Below are 24,835 nucleotides of genomic sequence, written 5' to 3' on the forward strand. Positions count from 1 at the left end.
GTTTCACGGCGCTGCCATGAGATGGCGGGAGCGCGCGGGCGACGTGACGTCATCTGTTAGCGAATGCTCGAACTCGGCAGCCAGTATACATGACCTTAAAGCTACAGGAAAGTTACTCCACAGGCGTTGTGCATCAGTAGATCGGGTATTTTTTTAAGCATCAACAGATAATTTTGAATAGGTGGAGTGAAAAGTGAATTTAAGCTATGAATACAAAGGAGAAGGAGAAGTACATCGAGGAGTTTGATTTCCCACACTGCGATGAGTCTACCAAGTACGAAAAAGTGGCGAAAATTGGTCAAGGAACGTTTGGGTTGGTGTTGGAATCTTACGAATTTTGAAGTTGTAGGTTAGATTGCAAGTTTATGCGAGATTCTGACGTTATGTTATCTTTTTCACACCGTCCCATCATCTGGGTGAAACCAGGGAGGTCTTCAAAGCCAGAGATAAAAAGACTAATAAAAAATTCGTGGCGATGAAGAAAGTATTGATGGACAACGAGAAGGAAGGGGTATGTTCGATGTGCATTTTCTAAAGTGTAGAACATTGCGTTATGTTTCTTGTCACGTTCTTGTATCATACTTGACATTGCATTTGTAAATTGTTAACGGGATGGTACTGGAAGGTATACAATATTTTGTTACAGTTTCCTATAACTGCCCTCAGGGAAATAAGGATACTGCAGTTATTAAAGCACGAGAATGTAGTGAACCTTATTGAAATATGCCGGACGAAAGGTAATTTCCTTAAATTAAGTGTTGCATCCTTACCTGAAGTTCCTCATTAAAAGAAAACTTTTACTTTCAGCCACGCAATATAACAAATATAGGTCTACGTTCTATCTAGTATTCGATTTTTGTGAACACGACTTAGCTGGATTATTGTCAAATGTAAATGTAAAGTTTAGCTTAGGCGAAATTAAGAAAGTTATGCAGCAATTACTGAATGGATTGTATTATATACATAGCAATAAGGTAAGAAATATTTAAATATCTTATTAGCAAGTCCACGACAAGATGTATCATTTTGCAGATTTTACATAGAGATATGAAGGCAGCTAACGTTCTTATTACAAAGAATGGAATTCTAAAATTGGCAGATTTTGGTCTAGCACGAGCGTTTAGTGCTAACAAAAATGGCCAAGCGAATCGTTACACCAACAGAGTAGTAACGCTTTGGTACAGGCCACCCGAGCTACTGCTCGGTGATCGAAATTATGGACCGCCTGTTGACTTGTGGGGTGCTGGATGCATAATGGCTGAAATGTGGACGAGGTAAAATTAACATGAGAAATGACTATTAAAGATACTTAGAGTATATGTACGTACTAGATATCCAGTGATAATAGAAAAGAGTTATCTTCAATCAATGTATTTAATTTGTTAATACCTTTCCAGATCTCCAATTATGCAAGGCAACACTGAACAGCAACAGCTTACATTAATCTCCCAATTGTGTGGGTCAATCACGACAGAAGTGTGGCCCGGGGTGGAACACTTGGAATTATTTAACAAAATGGAATTACCTAAAGCACAGAAGAGAAAAGTGAAGGACAGACTGAAACCCTATGTAAAGGACCCGTACGCTTGCGATCTTTTGGATAAACTGCTGATCCTAGATCCTAACAAGAGATACGATTCTGATTCTGCTCTGAATCACGATTTTTTCTGGACTGACCCGATGCCCTGCGACCTCAGCAAAATGCTGGCACAGCATACGCAGAGCATGTTCGAGTACCTGGCACCACCGAGAAGACCTGGCCATATGCGCCATCCTCACCATCCCGTACCGGGAGGACCTGCAAAACCTAGTTCTAGCATGGCCGACAGTGGATATCAGGATCGAGTGTTTTAATGTGATTTTATAAACAAACTGTGATGACCACTCAATGTTCCGAAGATAATCGTTACAGCTGTCGAGAACTCAAAACTAATCCACTGGGATATTGTAATAAAACTAATGTAACGTTTAATGTTCAATAATATCCATAAGCTGTAAGTATCAATGATACCATTGAACATCCGATTTATACGTTTAAGATAATATGTAAAATAATTTGGTATATATACATTTTTAAAAGACATCTCTTGCTTTACTACCCCCAAAGATCGAGAGCTATCAAATGTTAGCTAAATTGTATCCAAAGTATTAATTACTGCATCGCTTATGTCGAACGAATGATTAATAAGGATTCCGTGGAGCGCTATGAAGCTAATGAGAATCAGTATTGAGTATCAAAGGACGCACTCGTGTGCTTATTGTAGTTCAAAAGTACACTAACGATACTTCGAGGCGAGGGAAAGTTCCTACAGAAACAATTACCTTCGTACTTATTAATTACGAGACAGAGTGCTGCATTTAACGGGGTAAGGCATTAAATTAAATAAAAAAAGAAAAGAAAAAAAAAGAAGAGACCGCATCTCTCGACGTGCCTTAATACCAAGACATTCTAAAGTGGAGCAATTATTTATCGACAATCTTCAGCTCTCTACTTCTCGGGAACTTGGTGACGCAGGCTTTATCTCGGCACTAGGAGAACTTCGATGAACCTTCACTTAGTGGATAAACTATAACATAACCTTCGCCCAAACTCAACAATTAATCCAATCGGTCCAGCTAGTCGTTAATTAATCTAACTTTTCAGAAAAGTATTCTCCACCTAATCTAGAAACCGCTCGCATTCTCCTAACTCCTCAGGTAACCCTTCGCCAATTTGCTTCGCCCTGGATATGCAAGTAGCAAATCCGCCGTAGCACCGCAACATCAAACACATAAATATCTACATCTGTCTGCACGTTTAATCGGTTAAACGTTCCATGGAACGTTGAACCCTTCCGACCACGCGTCGACTCCTTCGCCCCGGGACTCCCTAGCAAGTACAGCCGTCGAAGGGTGTGACATTATTTATCACCGGATAGAAAAGTACAAACATCGTTTTCAGGGTCGCGCCTCCTCGGCGAAGGCGCGCACAATGGCAGCATAATTTTCTTCCGAGACTCCGAGTTCTCGTTCGGTCGTTAAAAGACAACTCCACGAGGACTAATCGTCGTTCAAGAACCGATCCAGTGGATTCTGTCCCTTCAGCTTCGACTTCAAGGTCGACGTCTCCGAGCTCTCAGCTGCAAAAGACAAACACTCGTTAATCCTCCTCAAGTACCGGTAATTGCAACGAGCAATGGATCGTAAGATTTACAATTGGCCGTCCATCGTCCAGAAAAATATACCGAAGAGATAATTATTTGAAGAAGAAAAAAAACTGATCAACCTGGCGTGGGCCGTTGCGCATTCAGGCAGCTCAGCCACTCCGTCATGCTGATTCGCCGGTCATTGTTGATATCACAGTACCTGGGCAGCTTTTTACCGCACCTGCGTAATTGCCTGTTGCTAGCTACCATAGTCCGGAAGCTCTTCCACTCCTTCCTCTCCAGCACCTGGAATAAAGGCCATGGTTCTTCAACCACTCCTTAAACGATCATCCTTACAATTAGACTCGGACGATTAACACCCCCTCGAATCAGCTGGTCGATTTAAATCCCTTCAAACGCTAACAATCTACCATACGATTCTCCCTCGCCATTGCGGGGATAAGTTTCTTGAACCGAGAGGAGAACGACGCGGAATGCGCTCTCTAGATTCCGCGTCTCTGCATCGATCCAGCCGACACCTTGATCCCGTTGAGAAGCTCGTTAAACGGAGGATTAACGAGCGCGAAAAGATCGTTTAAAATGTACACAGGCACCTTGTTCTTATTTTTATCGAGCATAACAAAGTGCCAAGTGGCTATTCGCTCCTCCTTCGAGGCTTGCCACTCGGCGGTGGTCTCCTCGGAGTCGGCGCTGGAGGCCTTCATCTTCTTCTGCATCAGGTCCATCAGGTCCCTTAGGAACATCTGCTTTTTCGTCTCCGGACACCCTGTGGGGGGAAAGATAAGGCTTCAGCGAGTTCCTTAGTTTTCCCTTTCATTTCAGGAACGATGGGTCTCACCTTTCATGGGTCGGCTGGGCGTGGGTACCGGGTTGCAATTCGGCGTCCTGTCCTTCGAGGACGTCCCTGGTATCGGCTTCCCGGTGTCCTGGTAGACGCACCAACAGTACCCCGAGTAACACTGCACCTTGTGGTACCTCCCATCCGGGGTGCACTGGGGGATGTAGAACTTCTCCTGGGAGTTCTGCTTCTGGTCGTCCAGGACCGATTTCCTGTCAGATATGCAGTCGTTCGCTGTAAAGAAGAAAATAAATCCGTCCAGTACTTCTTCCCATGGAAATATGGAAATTATTAGACCAAGGACGTTGGTAAAAAATAATGTCAACGAAGAGAAGAAAAAAAAATTGACAAAAAGGACTTACCGTCACTGTCTTCCTTGGTGTCCGGAGGATCGTCATTGAAGGTCGGTCTCGTATGTACCGGGGCAGGATTTCCTTTCAAAACTGAGAAACGCAGATCGTTATTCCAAAACCTCTGACATCCGATTTTCCTCCCAGGACATACCTTCTCGGAATAAATATTAAATTCAGACAGTCTCCCGCGAATGATAAAACTCCTCCGACTATTTCAAGAGCGCAGAATTTAGAAAACGTAATTTAGACAAAATTCCGTCACCACCCTCCGGATCTCACGAAACGGTCTCTCAACGAGTCCAGATAAATACAAGCGCATGCAATTAAAACTAAGCCACCTTAACGTTATTAAACAAGATTAAATAAACAAATTAATGAATTAAAAAGACAGGAATAAAAAAACATCGAAGTTCAAATCGCGAGGGGGCAGTGCCCACTGGGGGTGGTGACATCGCGCACGTCGACATGGTCGCCCAAATTGTTTAAACAATAATACCTAATAGTGGAAGATACGAGTACCCTGAATTCCCTAAATCTCGCGAGGTCTCGTCAGTAAACGAGCAGCACCACCACCTTGGTCGCGACTCAACAACGCAACAATTGTTGTTGTTCCCCAGAGGTGGAGACGGTGCGAAAGAAAAAAACAAAAAGGGTCTATGAATAAACAATATCCGGCCAATTTCAAGAGCGAACAGAGATTCCTTGGAAAACGAACGCTTCGCGGAGATGAAATACTTCTTTGAAAATACCTCTCTCTTGCAGGGAAGAATAAGAAAAAAAAAAAAGAAGTGAAATAAAAGTAGCGTTTCTCTTTTCGTTTCCCTTCAAGGCAAATTTCCGTTCGACTCGTTTCGCGAGACTTCTTTTGTTAAATTAGTTAAGGTCTCGTCCGAGGGGGTGTACTTCGGTTGGGGCCTTATCATCGGGGTTTTCCTGTTATCAGGGCATTGTTGGGGTGGTCGACCAACGTGGGGGGCCTTCTGGAGAAGAGGGACTCACCTTGGTCCGTGGCCCGGGTCCTCTGGGCCTCAGGGACCTCGGGGCGCTCGTCTGCAGGGTTCAGCGACAAGAACAAACGTACTAAATGATAATAATTACATCACTCAGCCGACTGGCTTTACCTAGACAATTGTCGTGTGTGTCAATCAGGTGGAGAGCGGTAGGGGGATTCTTGCGGGGGGGTTTACAGGGAGATATACAAAATTGCAGATGTACAGATTCACGGATAAACGGACTCCACCGGTGACTATCATATCCCTGCGAGGAGGGGATGCACCCTGCGCTACGAGCTTATCAAAGTCCCACGAGTAGCCGATAACCCCGGATTTCGATTCGACTCGTTCACCGAGAAAAGTCACTGCTCCTCGGCCGACCAGGAGTCGACATCCGGATTCCCCATAAACGCATTCAGATTTTTCATCCTGATTGTTACTAGACATCGACCAAACCGACATCCTGGACCAACGTCGAGGACGGACCAGAAGCATGATCGTCGACTCCCTTAGCAGGGGAGTAATTTAAAAAATCGTGAAATAGTGTAAAAAGAAAAATAGAAAAAAATAAATAAATGTCGTTCAAGTAACACCGAGTCGATTCCTGGATTGGTTTAGCAGGAGGTCCCAGGTGGGTTTTCTCGGTCTTGGGGGCCGGGAAAATCGACCTCGGTTGGTTTACTCGGGCAGATCCAAGCCGACGAAGGTCCCATGCAGGAGAGGCAAAAAAAGGCCCAAAAGGCCGGCCTTATCGATGCAACGATGCAAGCCGACTCGCGTGAGGGATACTCTAGGTCTAGCACTAGCACCGTGTCGGGTGTACGTGTAGCCCGGGAGGGAAAAAGGGAGAGAAAGAAGGGGGACAAGAAGGGAAAGAAGAAAAAAAAAAAAAGAAGGAACTGCAGAGGCAGTTCCACGTATCTTTGATGCAGCTGCGAGAGCGCGCTCGTACACGGTGCACGTAGGCAAAGAAGCGAAGAGGCAAAGAAGGAGAGTCGACGGTTCCGCGAAAGAGCCCGCAGCAACATCGGCAACATAATCAAGCGATACGGTTTCCGAGGCCGACGTCATGCCGAGGCTCGCCGTAAGAAACGAGCCCCACGTGTCGGGGAAATTCGCGACTAGAGCACCGAGTACTTAGGGCGATTAATTAACAGCAAAAAAAGGAAGAAAAAAAAAAATTCACCATCCCCTTGGATGGGATTTAAATACGAGACAAATCGCGACGAGCGAATAAATATGAATAAATTGGCCCTAATTAAATAAAAAAAAAAACATGAAAAGGCGTGCGAGTCTCTAAGGAGTGTTTGGTAATTAATTCATATTTTCGGATAGTTCGTCAGTCGACTGTTGAGACATTCTTCGAGGGCGAATGCTCCTCGATGATTGAGAAATTGTGAAAATCTTGTACGGCGGAGGGGATTCTTTCTCTCTGTTTTTCTTTTTTTTATCTCGATTTTAGTGCCTGGAGATGGCTCGCGCTGAAGAGAAGACTTCGAGGGCGGGCCTTTCTGGTTGCGTAGGAGTGCGCCAGAATTCCTTTCCGGCGAATCGAATTAGCTTGGGCCTTTCATTGAAGGCGTAGGTGATGATTTACGGAGTGCATGAGCATTAGACGGTGGGGCAGGACACAGTCGGGCGTAGTTTGCGCCGCGCCAATTGTCTCAATAAAATTCCGCCCATGGCGAGTTGTCCGCGGTGTGGGCAAACTATTTCCGGCAGTACTCGCTTAGGAGCTCGGCAAGACCGGAAGTAAAGATGACATCCTGCGGAAATAACCGAGTCTGCCACATTGGGATACGGTCACTGATCGAGAGAAAAGTCTGGCACCCTTTCGCTCCTCGTTTCCTCCCAACCGAGAGCATCGACCTTCCACGGACATTGTCACGAAGAGCCTCCCAGGAAACCACGACAACGGTCTCTGAAATTTAAATGGATTGTGGGGAGAAAGAAAAAAAAAAATTATCCACCAAATTTGAAAGCATCCCAGGGTCGTCAGACTTTTTGTCGTGAATATTTACGAGAGACCTGCTGATCGCGTGCACTTGTCGTGGATTGACCTCCACTAGATACGAATTTTTCGTGACCATTTTAAATGGTTCGGACATTTTAGGCATTAGGTATTAGAGGGACCAGAAATTCAGGGATTTACTCGGGAAGTAAGTGCTGACACTTTCGGGGACGTCGAAAGTCGGTGAGAAAGCACCTCGTCGAAATGCAGAGATCGCGATCGGTAAAACGCGAAAATTAGCCCGCGAGATAGTGAGGCGAATCGCGCGAGGCAAGCAGGCGGCACTGATTATTCGTATAACCAGCTTTGGGCCGTTAAAAAGCGAAAAGATTGTCAGGCTCTGGGAAAGGTCAGTTATTAACGCGCGAACAAGCCGCTGGCTCGTTTGCTGTCGAGTCCGCGATACAAGCGAGTGCGATTATGTCAGCCGACAATTCGAAGCGAGGCCCCAACACCCCGGGGGATTTATTTCGTGATTAATTAATAATTATCGATTATCGTTAACGAGGCAACCACGCCGGGGAGACTTCCTACCTTCGACTACATGCGAGACCTGGCGGATCATCCGGCACGATTCGCTCATGCAAAAAAAAAAAAGAAAATCAGAGAAAGAAAAATTTATCCGTAACTTTTTTTCTTTTCCCCTCGATATGCAAATTTTTTTCCGGATGCTGCGCCAGGATGAAATTCGTCCACCTGCAGAAGTCTCTCTTTTATCGGTCCCAATTGTTAATTCAGGTGTGGCAAATTATTTCCGCCTACCGTGAACGGTCAAAGAAAGAACCCACGTTTGTTTGCAATTTTTTCGGAGCAATCCGCAAAGCGAAGTACAGTAACTGGAAGGTGAAGCAGATAACTATGCTAATTATCGACAGACCAATCGATCCGTTGACAGTCGGCATCGATAATAATTTGCCACGTCCAGTTAGCGGCGGCTCAGCTTTCGACTTACGAGTGAAATCGTTCGCCAGGCAAGCTCCCCATTCCTGGCGAGATAGTTTCAGGTCCCGATTCAGGTCGCAGGTCCTTGCAAAAGTCCTGGCGCACTTTTTCGGGCGTACCGCCTTTTTGGCGAGCCTCCTGAGCTCCCTGTACTCGGTCCTGTCCAAGAAACCATCGCCATCCTTATCCAGGGTCATGAACTTCCAGGAGAGGACGCGTTCGACGTTCTTGTCTCCTAGAAAAAAGTACAAAAAAAAAGAAATCCATAAACTCGGAATTTATCGAAGATCATTAAACATTAATACCTGGGGACCTCAAACCTGACTACGAATTTACTGCCCGTCGAGGAAAACGCGACAAGGTGGACATGGCCATCGGTACCTGAAGGGAAGTCGCAATTTCCCGAGAGAATATCATCCCGGCGATTTTATTCAAAGAGAATTGACAAAATAAGAAAAATCGAGCGCTTCCAAAGCGTATAAAGTATCCTCAGAGAAAGAGGAGAAAATCCACCGCGACTGCCGGTTGTCAATGCTCGGTAATTGCTCGGGATAATTGCCGCCTCGAGCTGGCGCCAGTATGAGCAATATCGCTGACATTGCTTAAGGCCGGCTCGTTGCGGCGTTCACCTTGCAGCTTTTTCCGTCACCTTTCCTCGACGGCGGCGGCGTTACTCCTTAAGGGGTTCCCTGACTTTTTGCCCGGCCGAGATTACCCACATCTTGGTTCTCGCTGTTCCTCGAGGTCAGTGCAAAAAGTCACTCGCTATTATAACGCGTATAAAGATTCATCCGCGAGAACGTTGCACGGAATCGAGGGAACTTTCTTTAGATTATACCCTCTGGTCCACATACGTACATATATATATATACACAAAGTGTACATAGATACATATCTTACCGCGTTTACATAGACCGGGGAGATTTCAGACCGTGGAAGGGATTAATATTAAATGAATTAATATAGCAAAGTGTCGGACGAATCTCGAGGAACGGCGAGGTCGGAGAAACGCGATTTCTCGAGGTTATCACAGAGACGGCTACCGTCGGCGGAGATGTTGGTCCTGCGGTACTCGATCTTGAAGTTGTCGATGAGATTCCCGTTGAACTTGGACCTCTCGTGGCGGTCGCAGGTGTTCCGGTGGCGGGCGTCGGGGTACTGCCTGCGCGGGTTCCGGGGAGGCGAGCGGCGGCGCTGGCCGCTCCTGGTAGAAGCAGCGGATCGGGATCCGGGTCTCATACATCTTGGTCTTTGGTGTCTTACCGAGGTGTCCGGTATCGGCCGGCCTTGGGCGGTCACGCACCAGCAGTACCCGGTCTCCTCGTGGCACTGCACCGGCGCGTACGTGCCGTCCGCCCGGCACGAGGGCCGCGCACCCGACCGCGCCGTCAGTCGGGCCGAGAAACATGGCGGCGTATCTAAACGATTAGAAACGATTTTTTTTTTAATCAAAACACATTTCGGTACAATAATAAATAACATGAATGATTCGCGGGAGAAAAACAATTAAATTGGCAGAGCATGCGACGTGAACCCGACCGCGCCGTCAGTGGGGCCGAGAAACATGGCGGCGTATCTAAACGATTAGAAACAATTTTTTTTTAATCAAAATACATTTCGGATTAATATTAATTAACATGAATGATTCGCGGGAGAAAAACAATTAAATTGGCAGAGCATGCAACGTGAACCTGACCGCGCTGTCAGTGGGGCCGAGAAACATGGCGGCGATTAGAAATGATTTTTTTTTTATCGAAATACATTTCGGTATAATAATAAATAACATTAATGATTCACGAGGTGAAGAATAAAAAAAATGGTTAAAATCGCGAGATAAAAGAAAGGTAAACTTAATTGGCAAAACACAGGGCCGCCAGCAATTTACGTTAACATCCCTGACCTTCCTCTCTACCCTGCAATCTCTCGCCTCTTCAAAGTGCAATTTCGCCTTCAACGTCACTTAAACCCCTCGTGAAACGAAATCACCCGGACGGCCGTCGTCGATTCATCCGTAGATATCGCAGGCACCAATCGGATCGCGTCGATCGATTAGTGTCAAATAAAAAGCAATGAGGCCTAATCCCCTCGGTGCCGAGTGGAATCGAATGTGAATTAATTCCCTCGGAATCGAATGCAATTATTCGAGGTTAAGGCGTCACGCCTTATTAGCACCTCCTCGCTCCTCGGGTAAATAGGAGCGACATTGTTATCTCCGGGTGTCACTTTTTTCCTACCTCCATCTAACAACGAGAGTCATCGTTTACGAGGGCTCGTTAATATAAACTGGTCGAAACCGAGAGAAAAGAAGTGAGATGACCTCCCCTGCCGATCGGTAAATCATGATCGAGGGATCGACGGCGGGCAGAGAACGATCGACTCTCGTCTGCCCGCGACAGTTGCTATTTCTAGCCGGCGTTTTTCTCGGCGACATAGGTGTATTTACCGGGCCGACCGAGTCCATAATAAACGGGATAAGAACCGCGAACATGGCGTCACGGAGAAACCAATATGAGTAATTGCGCTACAGCCGGATAGACACCCACTCCTGTCATCGACACGCTACCGAGTCGTGAACAGCTGATTAATTAGTTAGGGGACGCAACAGGAACGCCGCTCGATGAGTCCACCACCGGATTGTCCTTTGCGAGTTTCGATCCTGACCGGCATGCTTATACCTCGCGTAATCAGGATTTTTATAGTCCGACTCGACGTGTTCAATTTGGCACGCACCTGGACAAGGTCCCGTGTGCTTAACGAGAAGAGAGACACCCTGGCACTGCTTAGAGATGACCTGACATTGACTAGGATACGTGACACCGTCGCTGCCACAAACTGGAGCACTGTTCCCTCCGCTCATCGTGCACTCGGCTATCCTCCTTTTACAGTCCTCCTGCGAACAGAGAGTAATCCGATTACAAAGGCCGATAATCTCGAATGAACGAGGAATTAAAGATTATCTCCGAGAAAATCTGATTCCTCGTTAAAGAGGGTCTTTTGGAAGATCTCGTGGTTTCCGAGATAGGTGGGGTCGACGTTGGAAAATCAGCTGGCAGCTTCGGTCAGGGTTTCCCAAATATCTCGAGAACTACAAGTCGGTCGAAATTCTGCAAGGGAGCTTTTCTTCTCGATTTCTTCCAAGGATTCGAGCGAAAGGCTCCCCGGCGATTTTGGATCGCCCTGTATCGCCGCTCGAATCTTTGCGGAATGCCGTCAGGTGCATTCACGAGGTGCACTATCGGGCGCCATTAATCGCATTGCCGTGGCCGATACACCTGTGTCTACCGGCAATTGGCATTGGCGGAAGTTAACGAGGTGTGCAAATGTCGATCCAGGTGAGAAATCGAAGCCCAGGTGTTACCTTATCATACCTCGAGCCGAGCAAGGCAATCACCTGCACGCGAGTTTCGCGCCGACTAAGGCCCCCCTCACACCGGACGTGATCTTTCTATAATTTGCGCAATCTGACCGGATCATAAGCATTCAGCAAGGTCCAACAAATCCAGGACAAACTATTTACGCGTACAATAAAAAAAAAAAAGGCGAAAACGAATCCAGAAAAGCATCAGGAGTGGATCGAGGACATGCACGATATCTTTAATTTCCCTGCAAAATGCAGGATCTTGCGCTGGAGAGAGAAGAAAAAAAAAATCAAAGAAGAAAAGTAAATAAATTACCATGTTAACTAAATGCTCGCGCGAACGTAAATAGACTGAGTCATACTTTGAGCCCATTAACGTCTACCGCCACTTTGCGTATCTTATCGGTACATCGGTGTATCTACATCATCGTACGCCCTGTATCTCATTCGGTATGACGATTAAAAAAAGGAAAAATCTCCGAAACACGACGCGGCTCTTCCCCGGAGGTTTTCTCGCTAGGAAAAAGCCATTTCTCTGGCACCCGGGGCACGACGCGAGGAGATTAGGCCTCGTTGCATCCGACAGTGCGTGTCGCTCGTATCTCACGGAGAAAGCAGCGGGAAATAATCGAGGTCTTCCTTGAAAGTCGGTCGGCGATCCTGGAGGGCTCGCATCGCGTCGGCCCGCGACCCGACCCTCCGTTTCGTCGTTCAGCTCGGTAGAGTTCCGCGCCAAGTACAAAGTCGCGCATAAGAGCGGGTCGTCCGATCTAATCCGTTTTTGCCTAATCGATCGAGTGATTCCTCGGGTCGCGGACCCCGCAGAAATGCCGACTCGCAAATCGCAGGACGCTACGCGACACGTGGATTTATTTAGCGTTAACGCATCCCGCGTACACTCGCATCCCACTTTCTTGTTTCAGGAAACCGGCACTTAGGCTCTTGGAGGACGGCTCCGTAATGTGTCGGGCCGATTGTAACGTCAATCTCTTTGAGTGGTCCTCGCCCACGTTACGCCAATGCGGACGTCTCATACGTGCCGGTTGATAATCCATGAATATTTACAAGGAACGCCGGATCGATCTTGCGCCAATCGAGACGTAACCACCTCGAGTCCTTCGTGACAAATCGGTCTTAATTTCGAAGACCCTGTACCTAAAATGTCGGGAATTAATTACAAACAATCAACGCCATCGACGCAGCCTCGACATAACTTAGAAGGCACATTTATAATCTAACCCTGTCGTTAATACTCACTATTTCCATTTTCGGCTATCATAAGGACCGTTCGGCCACTGATAGCCACGACTCACTAAAAGGTAGCGATACGGGAGAATTTTTTTTCACGAAGAAAAAAAAAAATTAGGAGGTGCCGTGAATTAAAATTACCTCCAAGGCTCGCCATCCTCCGTCGCGGTTAGTTATGCGCGAAAACAAACGCCTTATCAATTTTTATCTGACGAGTACTTAGAATTAGGACGCCTCGGGTATTTCTTCAATTCCGGCGAGGTCACAGTAAACGTCTCGAAACATCGGAATTTAAAGTTAAAGGGATTCGAATATTAATTCGAATTATTTCTCCCTACACATGGTTAGTACAACTCCTGAATTGCATTCTACTTTTGCACTCTATTGGACGCATATTCAATTACATATATATATCGAATCGCACGCGTTCATCACGGAATGAATTATCCCGTTTTTTTGTGCGCCTTCAGTCCAATTAACTGAATTCTGCGAGGATTTTCTAGGTTATGTAAAGCGGTGTCGCTCGCGGCGCTCGGCCACGTGACCGCGGTGACGCATGTGCAGAAGGTAACGAGAACCCTTGACGGATAGCGTAACGTCGGAGCGACCTGCGAGGGCCGTTAATATAGGAGAAGTACGTGTGTACACGTGAACCGAGCGCGAATCGAATGCCAAACGAGGGATCGATATAAAGTATGCGCGAGGTGAGCGTCGTTGGCGCCGCTCTGGGACGATCGTCCGCTTCTCGTCGCTCCTTAAGAGCCTAAGATAGAATTCGAAGCATCTCGGCGCCTAATATCAGCATTCCGTCCTGGCAAATCGATTGCTAGGTATAATTATGACGAAACATCGAGCGGCGCCATACACGCGTCCGCGACGCGCCGCCATGTTGTTTTTTTCCTTCCCGAACCGCGGAGGCGGGGGCGCCCGTTCCCGATACGTTTATCATATTTAAGGATTAAGAAGCCGATTAATACACGTCGGTACGGCTAGACAGATCAAACGGGGCTAAAATTCCAGTCGATTCCACGACTCAACGCGCAGGATAAGACCTCTCTAAGACGCGAAGCAAAACGTCCGCGTCCGACAGCGTACCCGACATGCCTCGCGGCTAATGGCGGCGGATACCGAATTTCTCGAATATAAGTATATATACAAGGGAATTACCGCAACGGCTCGACGCCGATATATCCCTCGCGTAGCCTCGAGTCCGAACGGTCCGATTAACGTGGCGGAATCTCTCGATCTGAGGCGTGGAGGAATTTTAACGAGGTTGAAATACGGAGGCGTCCGAAAGGCGGCGGCCATTTTGAAAAAGGGGTCCCGGCGCGGGAAATTCATCCTTCGAGGCTGCCGGTAACGCGGATGAAAGATGCATCGTATAGTGGCCCCTTTGTGCCACTTTGATGGCCTGCGAGTCCGGTGGACGTTATATTACGATGCGCGCGTGTCTCCTCGTGCATCCGTAATTATTGACCGGCACGTCAGTCGGGGGATATTTACGACGCGCACCCAACGCCGGGAGTCACTCTTACGCCGATGACATAACGCGATTGGAGATCGTCCGTAGTGCCGGCGCGTCCGCGCATGCGCCGCCACCGAGGCTTCCGATTGGCCGAGCCGTTCCCGCGCATTCGCCGCGCGCCGATTTACGCGAAGACAAGAAGAGCGAACAAGACGATATGAAAAAGGAGGCGATTAATAAGAAAAAGGAATAAAAAAAAAAGTTACGGTCCATTTACCAAAATCCTCGCATCGAATGGAGAAGAACCCAGTGTCGGGCGAACAATCGAACTTTGTGACCATCTCCGTTAATTACGTTAATAACTTCGTGGGAATCCCCACGAGGCCCCTCGGCCGAAAAAGAAGAGAGATGAGACGCCGCGTCGTTTTTCTCCCCTAATGATAAAATGCCTGATAAATGTGAGTATGTTCATACGTGCATGCCGAAAAGAGGAGAAATTGAGGAGTACATAAATGGGCATAGAATGTATGTACGCGTAACTCGTAAACACGGGGAAACGGTACAAGCGCAATTTCGAATCTCGGTCGAAAGTGAACAACCAGTTCCCTCGATTCTAAGCCTAGCTCGTAAAGCCTCCCCTCGCCCGCTCCCCTGAATATTAAGATATTATTATATCATCGCCCGGAATTTATGCGAATACGGTAACTAAAGGTCTTCCTCTCCGTCTCCCTCGCTCTCCCACGGCGAGTCGCGATCGCTTTTAATGGAAACCTCGTCCGGATAATCCGACCAATCTCGAGCGCCTGTTCATATTAATTATAGGTAACGAATCGAGCGTATTACGCGGATATTCGAGGTATGCAGGGAAATTCAAAGGCGATCCGTTAGCTAAAGCCCCTTCGGTAAGATTTATCCTCGCGCTGTTGATGTGAGAAAAAGAGAAGAAAAAAAAATTATTAATTCAATATTCCCATGAAATTCACTTCAATATTCTCGAGCGGCTGTTCGCATTAATTATCGGTAACGAATCGAGCGTATTACGCGGATATTCGAGGTATGCAGGGAAATTCAAAGGCGATCCGTTAGCTAAAGCCCCTTCGGTAAGATTTATCCTCGCGCTGTTGATGTAAACAAAAAAGAAAAAAAATGAAATAGTCCCATGAAAAGTGGAAAAAAAATTCCGGCGTGATTACCAGGCATCAGTTGATAAAGATTGGGGTGATAAAACGGAATGGGGAAAAAAATGCCCGGTGAAGAGGAGAAGCACTTGGCCATGGAAAGTCAAGGCGATCCCTTGATGGTCGGCTTTTCTTTTTATGGGTCGTACAGAGTCCGGAACCTTTGGCCCATAAACGGACCGGACAAACGACCCTAACTCTGTCTAACGACATGCAAATAGGAGCATCTGACAAACAAGCGTCACCGTGTCTATATAGCCTCTCCTACGGGCTAAACGACCATCTCGAATGGTCGCACCTGCGATTTGCGTTATTACTCCGACTGCCTTGGGGTCGATTTTCAAGAGACGCGCAATATCGGTGACAAATTTCCACATACCCAGTTCATCGCCTGAACTGCCTTCCCACCGTAAGAAAGAAAGAAAGACGTGGAATTCCTATTAAATATATATTTTTTTTTTCAATTAAATCAATTTCCGAGATACTCCTTAACTGGCCGCAGGACTCTCGGTCTCGAGGGAGAACGAGACGTCGGCCGAGCAGTCGCGGATTACTTTTAATTAGAGTCTTAATTTTGAAGAAATTAGCCGATAACGCGACAGGGTTGACAGAAGGCTCGCGTTTAACGGCGACTCTCGATTTCAATCGGGCCGGGTAAAATGGCCTCACGAACGATTCCGTAAGTCTTTTTCCCCCGGAGGGATAACGATCGACGATCGGCCGGGTGTCCCGAATCTCATCCGGTTGGATGGAATTCGAGGAGGTGTCCACGTTCTCCGGCCAAACGGGTTTCTTTGGACACATTCTTGGTAGGGACGCTCGCGAAAACCGGCGTACACATATGCATAAACATACGTATACACGGGTACGCATACCTATAGAAAATAACCAAGCTCTCCGTTATACTTATTGGCCACTTGACCGAGGAGATACAAGGACCCCGAGAACCGGACACTCGACGTGACTTTTCGTTTCCACGGAGCTTCGTTTTCGCCGGAAGACCGAGGACCGACAATGAAACGTTCCCTCTTAGGATTAACGAGAGAGAGAAAAAAAAAAAAAAAAATAAGGGAAATTTATTGGATAAGCACTTCAGAATAGGTGACGTTTCATGAAATTCATTTTTTGTGGGCGTTTCGTGAATTCATTCGTCCTTTTTTTTTCTTTCAACGGTGCATCAAGGCTTGCCTCGCGGATAAGAAAAATCATGGGAATCGAAATACGACGATATATATATGATTTTTTTTTTCAACTTTCGGAGGGGAAAAAAAAATCGACAGAAGAATTTCCATCTTGGAGATGGCCATGAGTCCCTGTCTAATAAAGTTTACCCGCCCTTCGCCTTATCTCGCCCGCTCTAAACCCTCCTCGTATCAGCTCTGCTTCTATTTGCCAAAGACTCCCTGATACGGCCACCAGAAAAACGGCGTTACGGTTGCACCTCGCTAATGACACTGTACCACCGCGGCATCCATTTACTCATTATTCTAAGTTAACGTTAACGCCAAAAAAAGAAACTCGGAAAAAAAATGTCCACATCCTAGACACTCTGTGGAGGTATTTCCCGTAAAAAAAAATTGAATCCCAGAAAATGAATACGAAAAGTAAATAAAAATAAAAAAGCATTCCTCGTTCCGGTACACAGCTGGCGGTTGTAAAATCATAGGGTAGGGGATAAAAGAAAAATATCGAAAAGAGGGAAAAAAAAAAAGGTTATCGTTCCGACACCTGGTCAGCCGTATATCGACACACGGGGTCTGAGAAAAAAAAAAAAAAAGAATCCAGTGGTCGAGTATGCCCACGTCCGGATTCCTCAAGGCGGGTTCTCAAACGCGAACTCGCGAAAACACATCGACGATAAAGGCCCCTCGAATCGCTCTCGACGGATAGAAATGTATCTTTCCTCGACTGCCAAAAGAAAAAAAAAAAGAAGAAATAAAAATGTTTAATTTTATCCTTTTCGTATTAAAATTTCTGCGTCTCACTGCAGCGTAACCGGGGAAAAGTTTCCTCCAAAGCGGGATCAGACGATCGAAATGTATATTTCGCGCAAAAGGGAGCGAGGAAAAAAAAAAAAAAAAAGAAGAAAGTGTTATAATTAATATTTTTGATTTTTCTTTCATTATCTATACTCGTTCCCCATGGAAGTGTCGACTTGGCCAGAGTTGTCCCATATCCCCGGAGGTTACACGGTCAATTCATCGAATTAACCTCCGTCGTCGGCCTTAAAAACCTCTTCCTACCCGCTGACTTGGCCTCGCGACGAGAAAAGGGAACCAGCGCTCGAAAAAAAAGAGGAAGGGACGTCTCGGAATAATCGCCGATATTAATTATTTCATTTCGTCCCCTCATTTCGTATGAAATCACTCGCCGAGGTGGAGGTAAGACGCGAGTCGGCCGCTCGCGGAAACGGCAATCGGCGGAATCCCCGGATTAATCTCCATATTAAGCGGCTGGAAAAGGTTCAAATATCTCCGACACTTTACGAGCCGTCGGGCTTGCGGTAATATCGCTGATTTAATCGAAGGAAGACGGTCGTCAACGGAGGTTATTAAAATAAAGGAAAACAGGTTGCCAGTTTCATCCCCGCCTCGGCGTCATCGATAAATCATTTCGACTAAAAGATAGTCACAGGAAGCCTCGGCTAAACGCAATCGTAAAAACAAAGGCCTATACCCAACGTTAACGCAACAACGTATAAATAATCGAAGACACCCGATAAAGGAGAACCACTAACGTCGCAGTTAAACCAATCCCAATTTCCACACATCTCTCAGAAATTCGTCATTGACTAAATCGATGAAACGTCAGGAGAGAAAAAAAAATAAAAAAAAAAAAATAAAAAATCCGGATAATCTCGCACCGTAGCATAAAGCCCACCCCAAAGAAACGCATGCAGTCGAGCCCCGTTAATATCCCTCGAAAGAGGGTAAAATCCTCATTCCGGTTCGACTCGCTCCCGGGGTGGAGTCAAGACAGGAAGGTAAACTCGCAAATGAAGCAAAAGGCCTTGACAAAAAGTGCCTTGTACCTTGGCCGGCGAGGAATCCGCCGCGGCTAGGTGCAGCAGTAAGAGAAGCCCGAGGGAGGCGCTCGGGAGCAGCAGCATCCTGAAGGGGGTATCAGGTGCCGGCGCGGCAGGTGCGTCGCAGGTAGCAGGGGGCGGGCGGTCACTCGCGGGGGGCCACGGCGGCGCGCGCACGTGGCATGGCAGGCCGTCCTCGGGGTCCGGGCCCGACGGTTATCGGCACTGGCCGGCCGAGGGGCGCACCGGCCCCTCGATCCCGTTTCCCAAAGGGGGGCTGCGCTTAACCTGGCGAGCCTGCGCTTAACCGGGAGGGCCAGGAGGGCTCGCGCTTCTCCGGGGGGGCCGAAGGGGGCTTGCGCTTCTCCAGGGTGCCCAAGAAGAGCCGCGCTTCTCCGGGAGGGCCAAAAAGAGCTGCGCTTCTCCGGGGGGCCCAGGGAAGCCTCGCGACTTCGGGTCACTTGTCCGGGCCTTCTGCGGCCGAGTCCGACCAGCCGTGGCAAGTGCCGGCGAGCAACTGGCACTTGCCACTGCTCGCCACTTGCCGTCGGAGGCCTGTCTCACCACGAATACCATGCCAGGCCTCGTCCGACGCTTCCCCGACGCGGCGCGTCCAAGAGGATGGAGAGAAGTGCGCCGATATCGCCGGGCCGGTAGGGGCCCCGCTCGGCCCCGCTCGGCCCCCTCGTACCCCTGGCACCCCCGGCAGGGGCACCTATCCAGGGTATCTTCGAATTCCACGTGTGGGGACCCACCCCGCGCACCGCCTTCTGGGCCTGAAAATAAAAACCGGCTGTTACCAAAAATTGCAGAAAAATGAGATTAATAACAGCGAACTAGACCCCGGATAAAGTAATCAATGGATTTATATCAGTTACCCCAGTTCTGGTATATACGTTGATTTTCACCGTGATGGGTGTACTGGTCTTTTAATCGACGTTTAGGAATGATAAAAATTGAAAGGGTGGGATCGGGTCAGGAGGGGTGCGAACGAAATAGGGTGTATCGAGGGTGACGTAAAGTCGTTTGCGTAAACGATGGTTATCGGGGACGGAGCTAATGGTTCCTCGAAGGGTACCGAGTCGTTTTCGAAACGAGATGAAAATAAAATCAGGGAACGACTTTCGGCTCGAGGGAGGCCCTTTCCGAGAATCGTTCGATCGGTTCTAGTTAAACTCGCATTAAGTCTCGATGGACGAGCTATCCGGGGAGGAATCGCGACAACCCCGATCCCCCCTGGCGCTCCTGGCTCCATTAAACCCGGAGGCCATTAAATTCGGTTTTGCGACGAAAGGATCGGTTAAGCCGTCGAGATCGCTCGTCGGACTTAACCCTGAGTTAACGGTAACGCTCGCGACTCCCGGGGCCTATAAAGCACGAAGAGGGGCCCGAAGAGAGCGAGTCAAGATCCGTGAGTCACCGGGAATTCGAAACCGATTCAGAACAGGTTACCGGCATCGGAATGTAGCATTTAATGCAACCCGCGGTTGCGAGGGAGGTCGGCATGCCCCCCGATGCTCAGCTGTTGGAAATCGACGTGAGATTTCCGGAGATTTCTCATCGGCACTTTCCTCGTCTCGTCCCCCCTCCGTTCCCGAGACCTCGAAGTCCGCAGTAAAACCGATTTCCAACATTTCCATCTCATCTCCCGTCGAAGTATCCCGCTCTTAAAGTCGGGCCCCGAAGATCCTTCGCTTCTTCCTTTCCCTTTGTATACGCTTTCCTCGAGGTAACGAATGGCTCGAGAGATCTGCCATTATCAGGGGAGGTCCCTTCCTTCAGGGGGGCCCGATTCGCGGCGGTGGTTGCGTCCCTGTTCTCGGCAAGAAGGGGACTTAAGGACGGACAAGAGCGAACGCCATCCTCCGACCTGGCACGCCCGTTCGCCGTGGTATGCGGGGGGCGAGAGGGCCCCGACGGGCCCCGCTGAGAAGGGGCCTCTCCGCTGCACGGTCCCCGATCCGAGATTTACCTTACAACTTTATAATACCGCCTTCCCCCTCGGGTCTCTCTCCGGCGAAAGGAAGAGAAAGGAAACTCCAATTTCTCCGGCATACGTGTAAGATGACGGGCCCTCTAAGGCCCAACGAGCGTTTCGTAACCCGCCTAGAAGATACACAAAATATCGGGATTTACCCTACATCGCATTGCTTTCCAACGCACGGAGAGAACCCTTAAGGATTTTTCTACAACCGCAAATGGCCCGTTATTTAGCTCTAATGAATTTAGGGCCTTATCTTTATTGTGAAGAATCAGAGTTTCCTCTCACCCCGCGACCGATGCATAAATCGTCCCATTTGTTAGGAGCAAAGTAGCGGATGCAAATGGAAATAAAAGCGGGGAGTTTAAGGCGGGATGATTTAGGTATAGACGCCAGAGCGTCTGGAGCAGTTGGGTCGGCCGAAGGGGCCCGAGGGGTCCCCGGGCCCTTTCGGAGCCTGCCCCGTCGAGGGGTCCAAGCCACGATGTAACCTAAGCTCCTCTACACTCTGCTCTCCATTATGCGACCCGGAATATATGTCGCCTATTACAAAGGACGTTACTACGGTAACAAATAAATACACGCCTCGACAACTGCTCTTTACAATCCGATTCGGAGGCTTTGGTTCTTAAACCTCATTTTTACGGTCAAAAGACATCTTCTATCCGTGGTCCTTAAATGGCTACAAGACACTATTTACCGCTAAAAGTGAGGTGTAAGTACCTGCCTAAATCCATTCACAAAACACGATTTCGATTGTCTTAAAAAATTCGCACATAAATCGTATACTTGGCGCGAGACTCTATCATCGTGATCGCAACGATAAGCGTGAATAGATACGAATAGAACTGCGCAGTTCGGAGCTGGGAGATGCGAGGCAGAGACGCCGGAATGTCTGGAAGAGCCGAGGGATCTCCAGATGGGCCAGCTGGGGCCCGTAGGGGGGTTGCCCCGTCGAGAGGCCCAGACAATAGGACGCCAAGACATAACCTAACTCCCGGGCACTCCATTATGCGCTCTCGGCCGTATCGCATACCACGAAGGACGTTACTTTCTACGACCGCAAATCAAACCGCCGCGGGTGCTCTTTACACGAATTACATCATTGAATTAAATCTAATTACATTTCCAGTTGCATACAAATACGTTCCACGATTCGCTGAAACCGTCATTTTGTGATTACATGGGAATTTTAGGATTCATCCCTCTGAAGAGTACATAAATTAGTTCGGATATCGGATTGGTTTAGGTACAATGGCCGGTGCCCCTGAAAGGATCGAGCTGGCCCAAAGAGGCTCCGGGGCTGCCTTGCCGAGAGTCCCAGACAATAGGACGCCACGATCTAACCTAAACTCTTATAAGGTCCTCTGTTGCGTGCGCTGGCCTCGCGCAGCTCGCCCTGCACAGCTCCACGGGGGACCGGGTGTCATGTGAGGCCCGTCGGGGCCGTTGGGACCGGCGGCCTCGCAGGGACTCGCGCCGGTGGTGCGAAACCATAATAGGTCGTTCCAACGAGCCAGTGATGCGTTTACCTCGCACCGATCGCTGGCCGATACACCTGCGGAATTGCAAAATGAGCAAAATCCCATCGGGCCAGTTATCGCGAGATCGGGGGGCCCCGCCGTTTCGTCCCACCTCGCGAGTTTCATGCCCCGGAGAAAGTGCAATTGAGGGGCCCGGGACGGCAACGCACCACCTCCGGGTGCGGCTGAAACGGAGGCAGCACGATATCGCAGTAAAATCGCCAATTACCGTCGAATTATGACGGGTAAAGCCGGATTAATGCGAGAACCCATGACGACCGTTTGTTGTCGGACAGTTGTCACGGCAACCGCGAACATGGCGTCGGTTACCGTGGCAACTGCTGCTACGGAGACGCGTACTCTGGTAACGGTTGCCATGGAGACGTTTACCATAGAGACGCGGTTGGATCGAAGAGGAACGATATGTATGCAAGTTCTCCTATTATTGTAACGAACATATTACACAAATTACATAAATGAGACACGCAGGCTTACATGAGATCCGAAACCTACTCGCGAGTGGAATTCGCCGCTCCAGAAGCGACGATTCCGCGACTTATGCAACTCGTATGACCCGATTTATGGTTTATGGAGATTGGGCCCGGACCCCGCGGGCATTTTCGTGAGCTCTCGCCTCTTATGCGTTTAAGAAAGCGAGCCCTTGGTCGTTATGACTTGCAAATCGTGACGGAGAGTAATTGGGCATTAAGGTTTAAGGGTCTAAAGAATGGGCCGCGATACTAACGGTCCGTGGACTGGGAATCTCATTAAGGACTAGAACTAAACTCCAAACTTGAAGCGAATAACACCGAGGTCAAGGTTTACTGACAAATGATTTGAAGATAATTACCTCACACCATGTGTAGGTGATTATCTTCGAAATAAATTCTGAAAATTAAATGTCTCGTTAATAAAACTTCAGATAAACCTTCTTGACAAAATTAATCAAAGCCAGATACAATCGTTCAGGACTCTTTTTTTCGGAGAACAATTTGGACCCATGAGCCTTGAGCGACCTCATCTTACTGAACTCGTCGGACAAGGGATGATTCTTCTCCGACGATCTCCCTCCCGCTCCCAGAGACGGCCTTATCAAAAGGCTATTTCCATCGGGAACAATTACGTTATTATAGCTCCGTTACTTTATGATTCACCGGCGTACAATAATTGTAACGCGCTGATGCTAACGGCGTCTGTTCCGTGTTTTTCTCCGAGAAAAAGGGTGACGGGCCTTATCGTATGACACTCGTAGACCTCTGGGCGATATTGTAAACAATTGGCATCATCGAGGAAACATTTAACACAGAAACGTCCCCCGAACATCTGCAACTGCAATCTACACCGATGCCCTTTAAATTGGAAACATCGACGTTCAAATGAATTTTGCGAACACAAATAGAATAACTAAAGTGTTAAGATAATATCCCATCACTGTGCGTCCGTATGTTTTCTAATGTGTAATAAACGAAAAGGATTGTTTCTTAGGAGCTCAAGTGAAAAAGTAAGCACTAGAGAGTATTAATTACAGATTGCCGATCAACTGGTAGACGAGTCTGTTTCCTGAGTCGTGTGTTCTTCTTTGAGCGACACGTATACCTTCACCGTCTCTTGCATTGCCTTTTCAAAAATCACACTCCCGTCTTGACGTTTCGCATACTTGTATAACATCGAGCAAGCGTTCGACAGACCTACTTGCATCTTTTTCAGCCAGAACGTACCCTCCTTGTCTTGGTCACGGGTGAATTCCCAGATGTTGTCAAAGTACAAAGCGTAAACAGACCTGGGGAGGTCTTTCTCAATGTCTATGGAGGCACACGCATGAACATCTATGTTTGTAATCTTCGAAACAGCATTCATCGAATCCAGAATAAGGGTGCACATCCTCGCTATATGGATCTCCCTGTGTCCTTTGACAGAGGGATCGGAGGCATAGTGCTCAAGATTGTCGATGATCAGGACGGTGGGCAGAATTTCGAATTTATGTAGGTCCACTAGCTGTTCCATCAAAGCCTCATAATTCGGCAAGTACCTGAAACAATTGCCAAAATTGCCATTGACAATAAAGATGCTCGCAACTTAGTATCCTTTAAAGAGTTACATTTTTACAGTACATAGAGAGATACCAGGGTTTATCTGTAGAAGGAATAACAGATATCTTTACTGAAATACTTACATGAACCGAATCAATTTGAAGGTCGCGGCAGCCGGTGGATTTCTGTCGTGATAAATAGGGGGCAGCGATGCCAGCGGTTTAGGCGCGACGTAAACTACTCGTCGGCCTTCGTCCGCCCAATGAATGGCAGTCTTGTAACAAATACAAAATACAAAGTCGACCCATGTATTTAAAGTACCCTAAATATTCTGCGTCTCTTACCTCGAAAATAAGAGACCTCGTATGTTCTGTCGAGCCACAAAACAGCGTGGCCATTACTTGATTCCCCGGCGAGAACATCGATAGTGTTAGGTTATGTTTTTCCCGCACAAGTTATGGATACACGCAACCAAACTATCAGGGATCACGAGATACAATAAATCGGTTCAAAATATTTGTTGGCGTTTTCTTTTAACTCGTTTGATCACGATTAATGGGTTTTATGCTTTATACTATTTGTATACTTTACAGAAATTGAGTTTGACATTTCCTTAAAGCAGATTTACGTGCCGAAATATAAAGTACAGAAGTATATACATACGATGGCAACCGGTGCGAATTAGGGATGGATACAGCACGTGCTTGAATATAACCTATCATCGGCTGAGTTGTAATATTGTATC

General features: G+C 47.7%; 3 protein-coding genes across 9 annotated transcripts; 1 reads left to right on the plus strand and 2 right to left on the minus strand.

Moving 5' to 3' along the window:
- Positions 1-6: 6 nt before the first annotated feature.
- LOC105699080 (cyclin-dependent kinase 9) lies at positions 7-2,083 on the plus strand. 3 transcript variants are annotated; one of them, XM_012423790.2, is made up of 6 exons: positions 7-313; positions 427-511; positions 647-737; positions 808-974; positions 1,033-1,274; positions 1,398-2,083. In XM_012423790.2, the coding sequence occupies exons 1-6, from the start codon at positions 207-209 to the stop codon at positions 1,852-1,854; spliced, it is 1,149 nt and encodes a 382-aa protein (XP_012279213.1). In that variant the 5' UTR covers positions 7-206; the 3' UTR covers positions 1,855-2,083. The 3 variants fall into 3 exon arrangements, with proteins under 3 accessions (XP_012279213.1, XP_012279215.1, XP_012279214.1); XM_012423792.2 differs by having other exon boundaries at positions 7-274; positions 344-511; XM_012423791.2 differs by having other exon boundaries at positions 7-274; positions 350-511.
- A 100-nt stretch (positions 2,084-2,183) lies between these two features.
- On the minus strand, positions 2,184-19,281 carry LOC105699079 (SPARC-related modular calcium-binding protein 2). 4 transcript variants are annotated; one of them, XM_012423789.2, is made up of 10 exons: positions 18,563-19,281; positions 11,013-11,172; positions 9,326-9,700; positions 8,293-8,517; positions 5,337-5,387; positions 4,347-4,427; positions 3,985-4,218; positions 3,740-3,912; positions 3,266-3,431; positions 2,184-3,119 (listed from the first exon to the last, which is right to left on the minus strand). In XM_012423789.2, the coding sequence occupies exons 1-10, from the start codon at positions 18,638-18,640 to the stop codon at positions 3,040-3,042; spliced, it is 1,623 nt and encodes a 540-aa protein (XP_012279212.1). In that variant the 5' UTR covers positions 18,641-19,281; the 3' UTR covers positions 2,184-3,039. The 4 variants fall into 4 exon arrangements, with proteins under 4 accessions (XP_012279212.1, XP_012279211.1, XP_023289660.1 ...); XM_012423788.2 differs by having other exon boundaries at positions 5,337-5,417; XM_023433892.1 differs by lacking the exon at positions 5,337-5,387.
- A 3,125-nt stretch (positions 19,282-22,406) lies between these two features.
- LOC105699086 lies at positions 22,407-24,833 on the minus strand. 2 transcript variants are annotated; one of them, XM_012423801.1, is made up of 4 exons: positions 24,754-24,833; positions 24,435-24,490; positions 24,234-24,364; positions 22,407-24,089 (listed from the first exon to the last, which is right to left on the minus strand). In XM_012423801.1, the coding sequence occupies exons 2-4, from the start codon at positions 24,486-24,488 to the stop codon at positions 23,597-23,599; spliced, it is 678 nt and encodes a 225-aa protein (XP_012279224.1). In that variant the 5' UTR covers positions 24,489-24,490; positions 24,754-24,833; the 3' UTR covers positions 22,407-23,596. The 2 variants fall into 2 exon arrangements, with proteins under 2 accessions (XP_012279224.1, XP_012279223.1); XM_012423800.2 differs by lacking the exon at positions 24,754-24,833 and having other exon boundaries at positions 24,435-24,531.
- Between the last annotated feature and the right edge of the window lie 2 nt (positions 24,834-24,835).

This window comes from Orussus abietinus, unplaced genomic scaffold, assembly GCF_000612105.2.
Source record: "Orussus abietinus isolate OABI.00-Male unplaced genomic scaffold, Oabi_2.0 scaffold3, whole genome shotgun sequence".
NCBI classification, from domain to species: Eukaryota; Metazoa; Arthropoda; class Insecta; order Hymenoptera; family Orussidae; genus Orussus; species Orussus abietinus.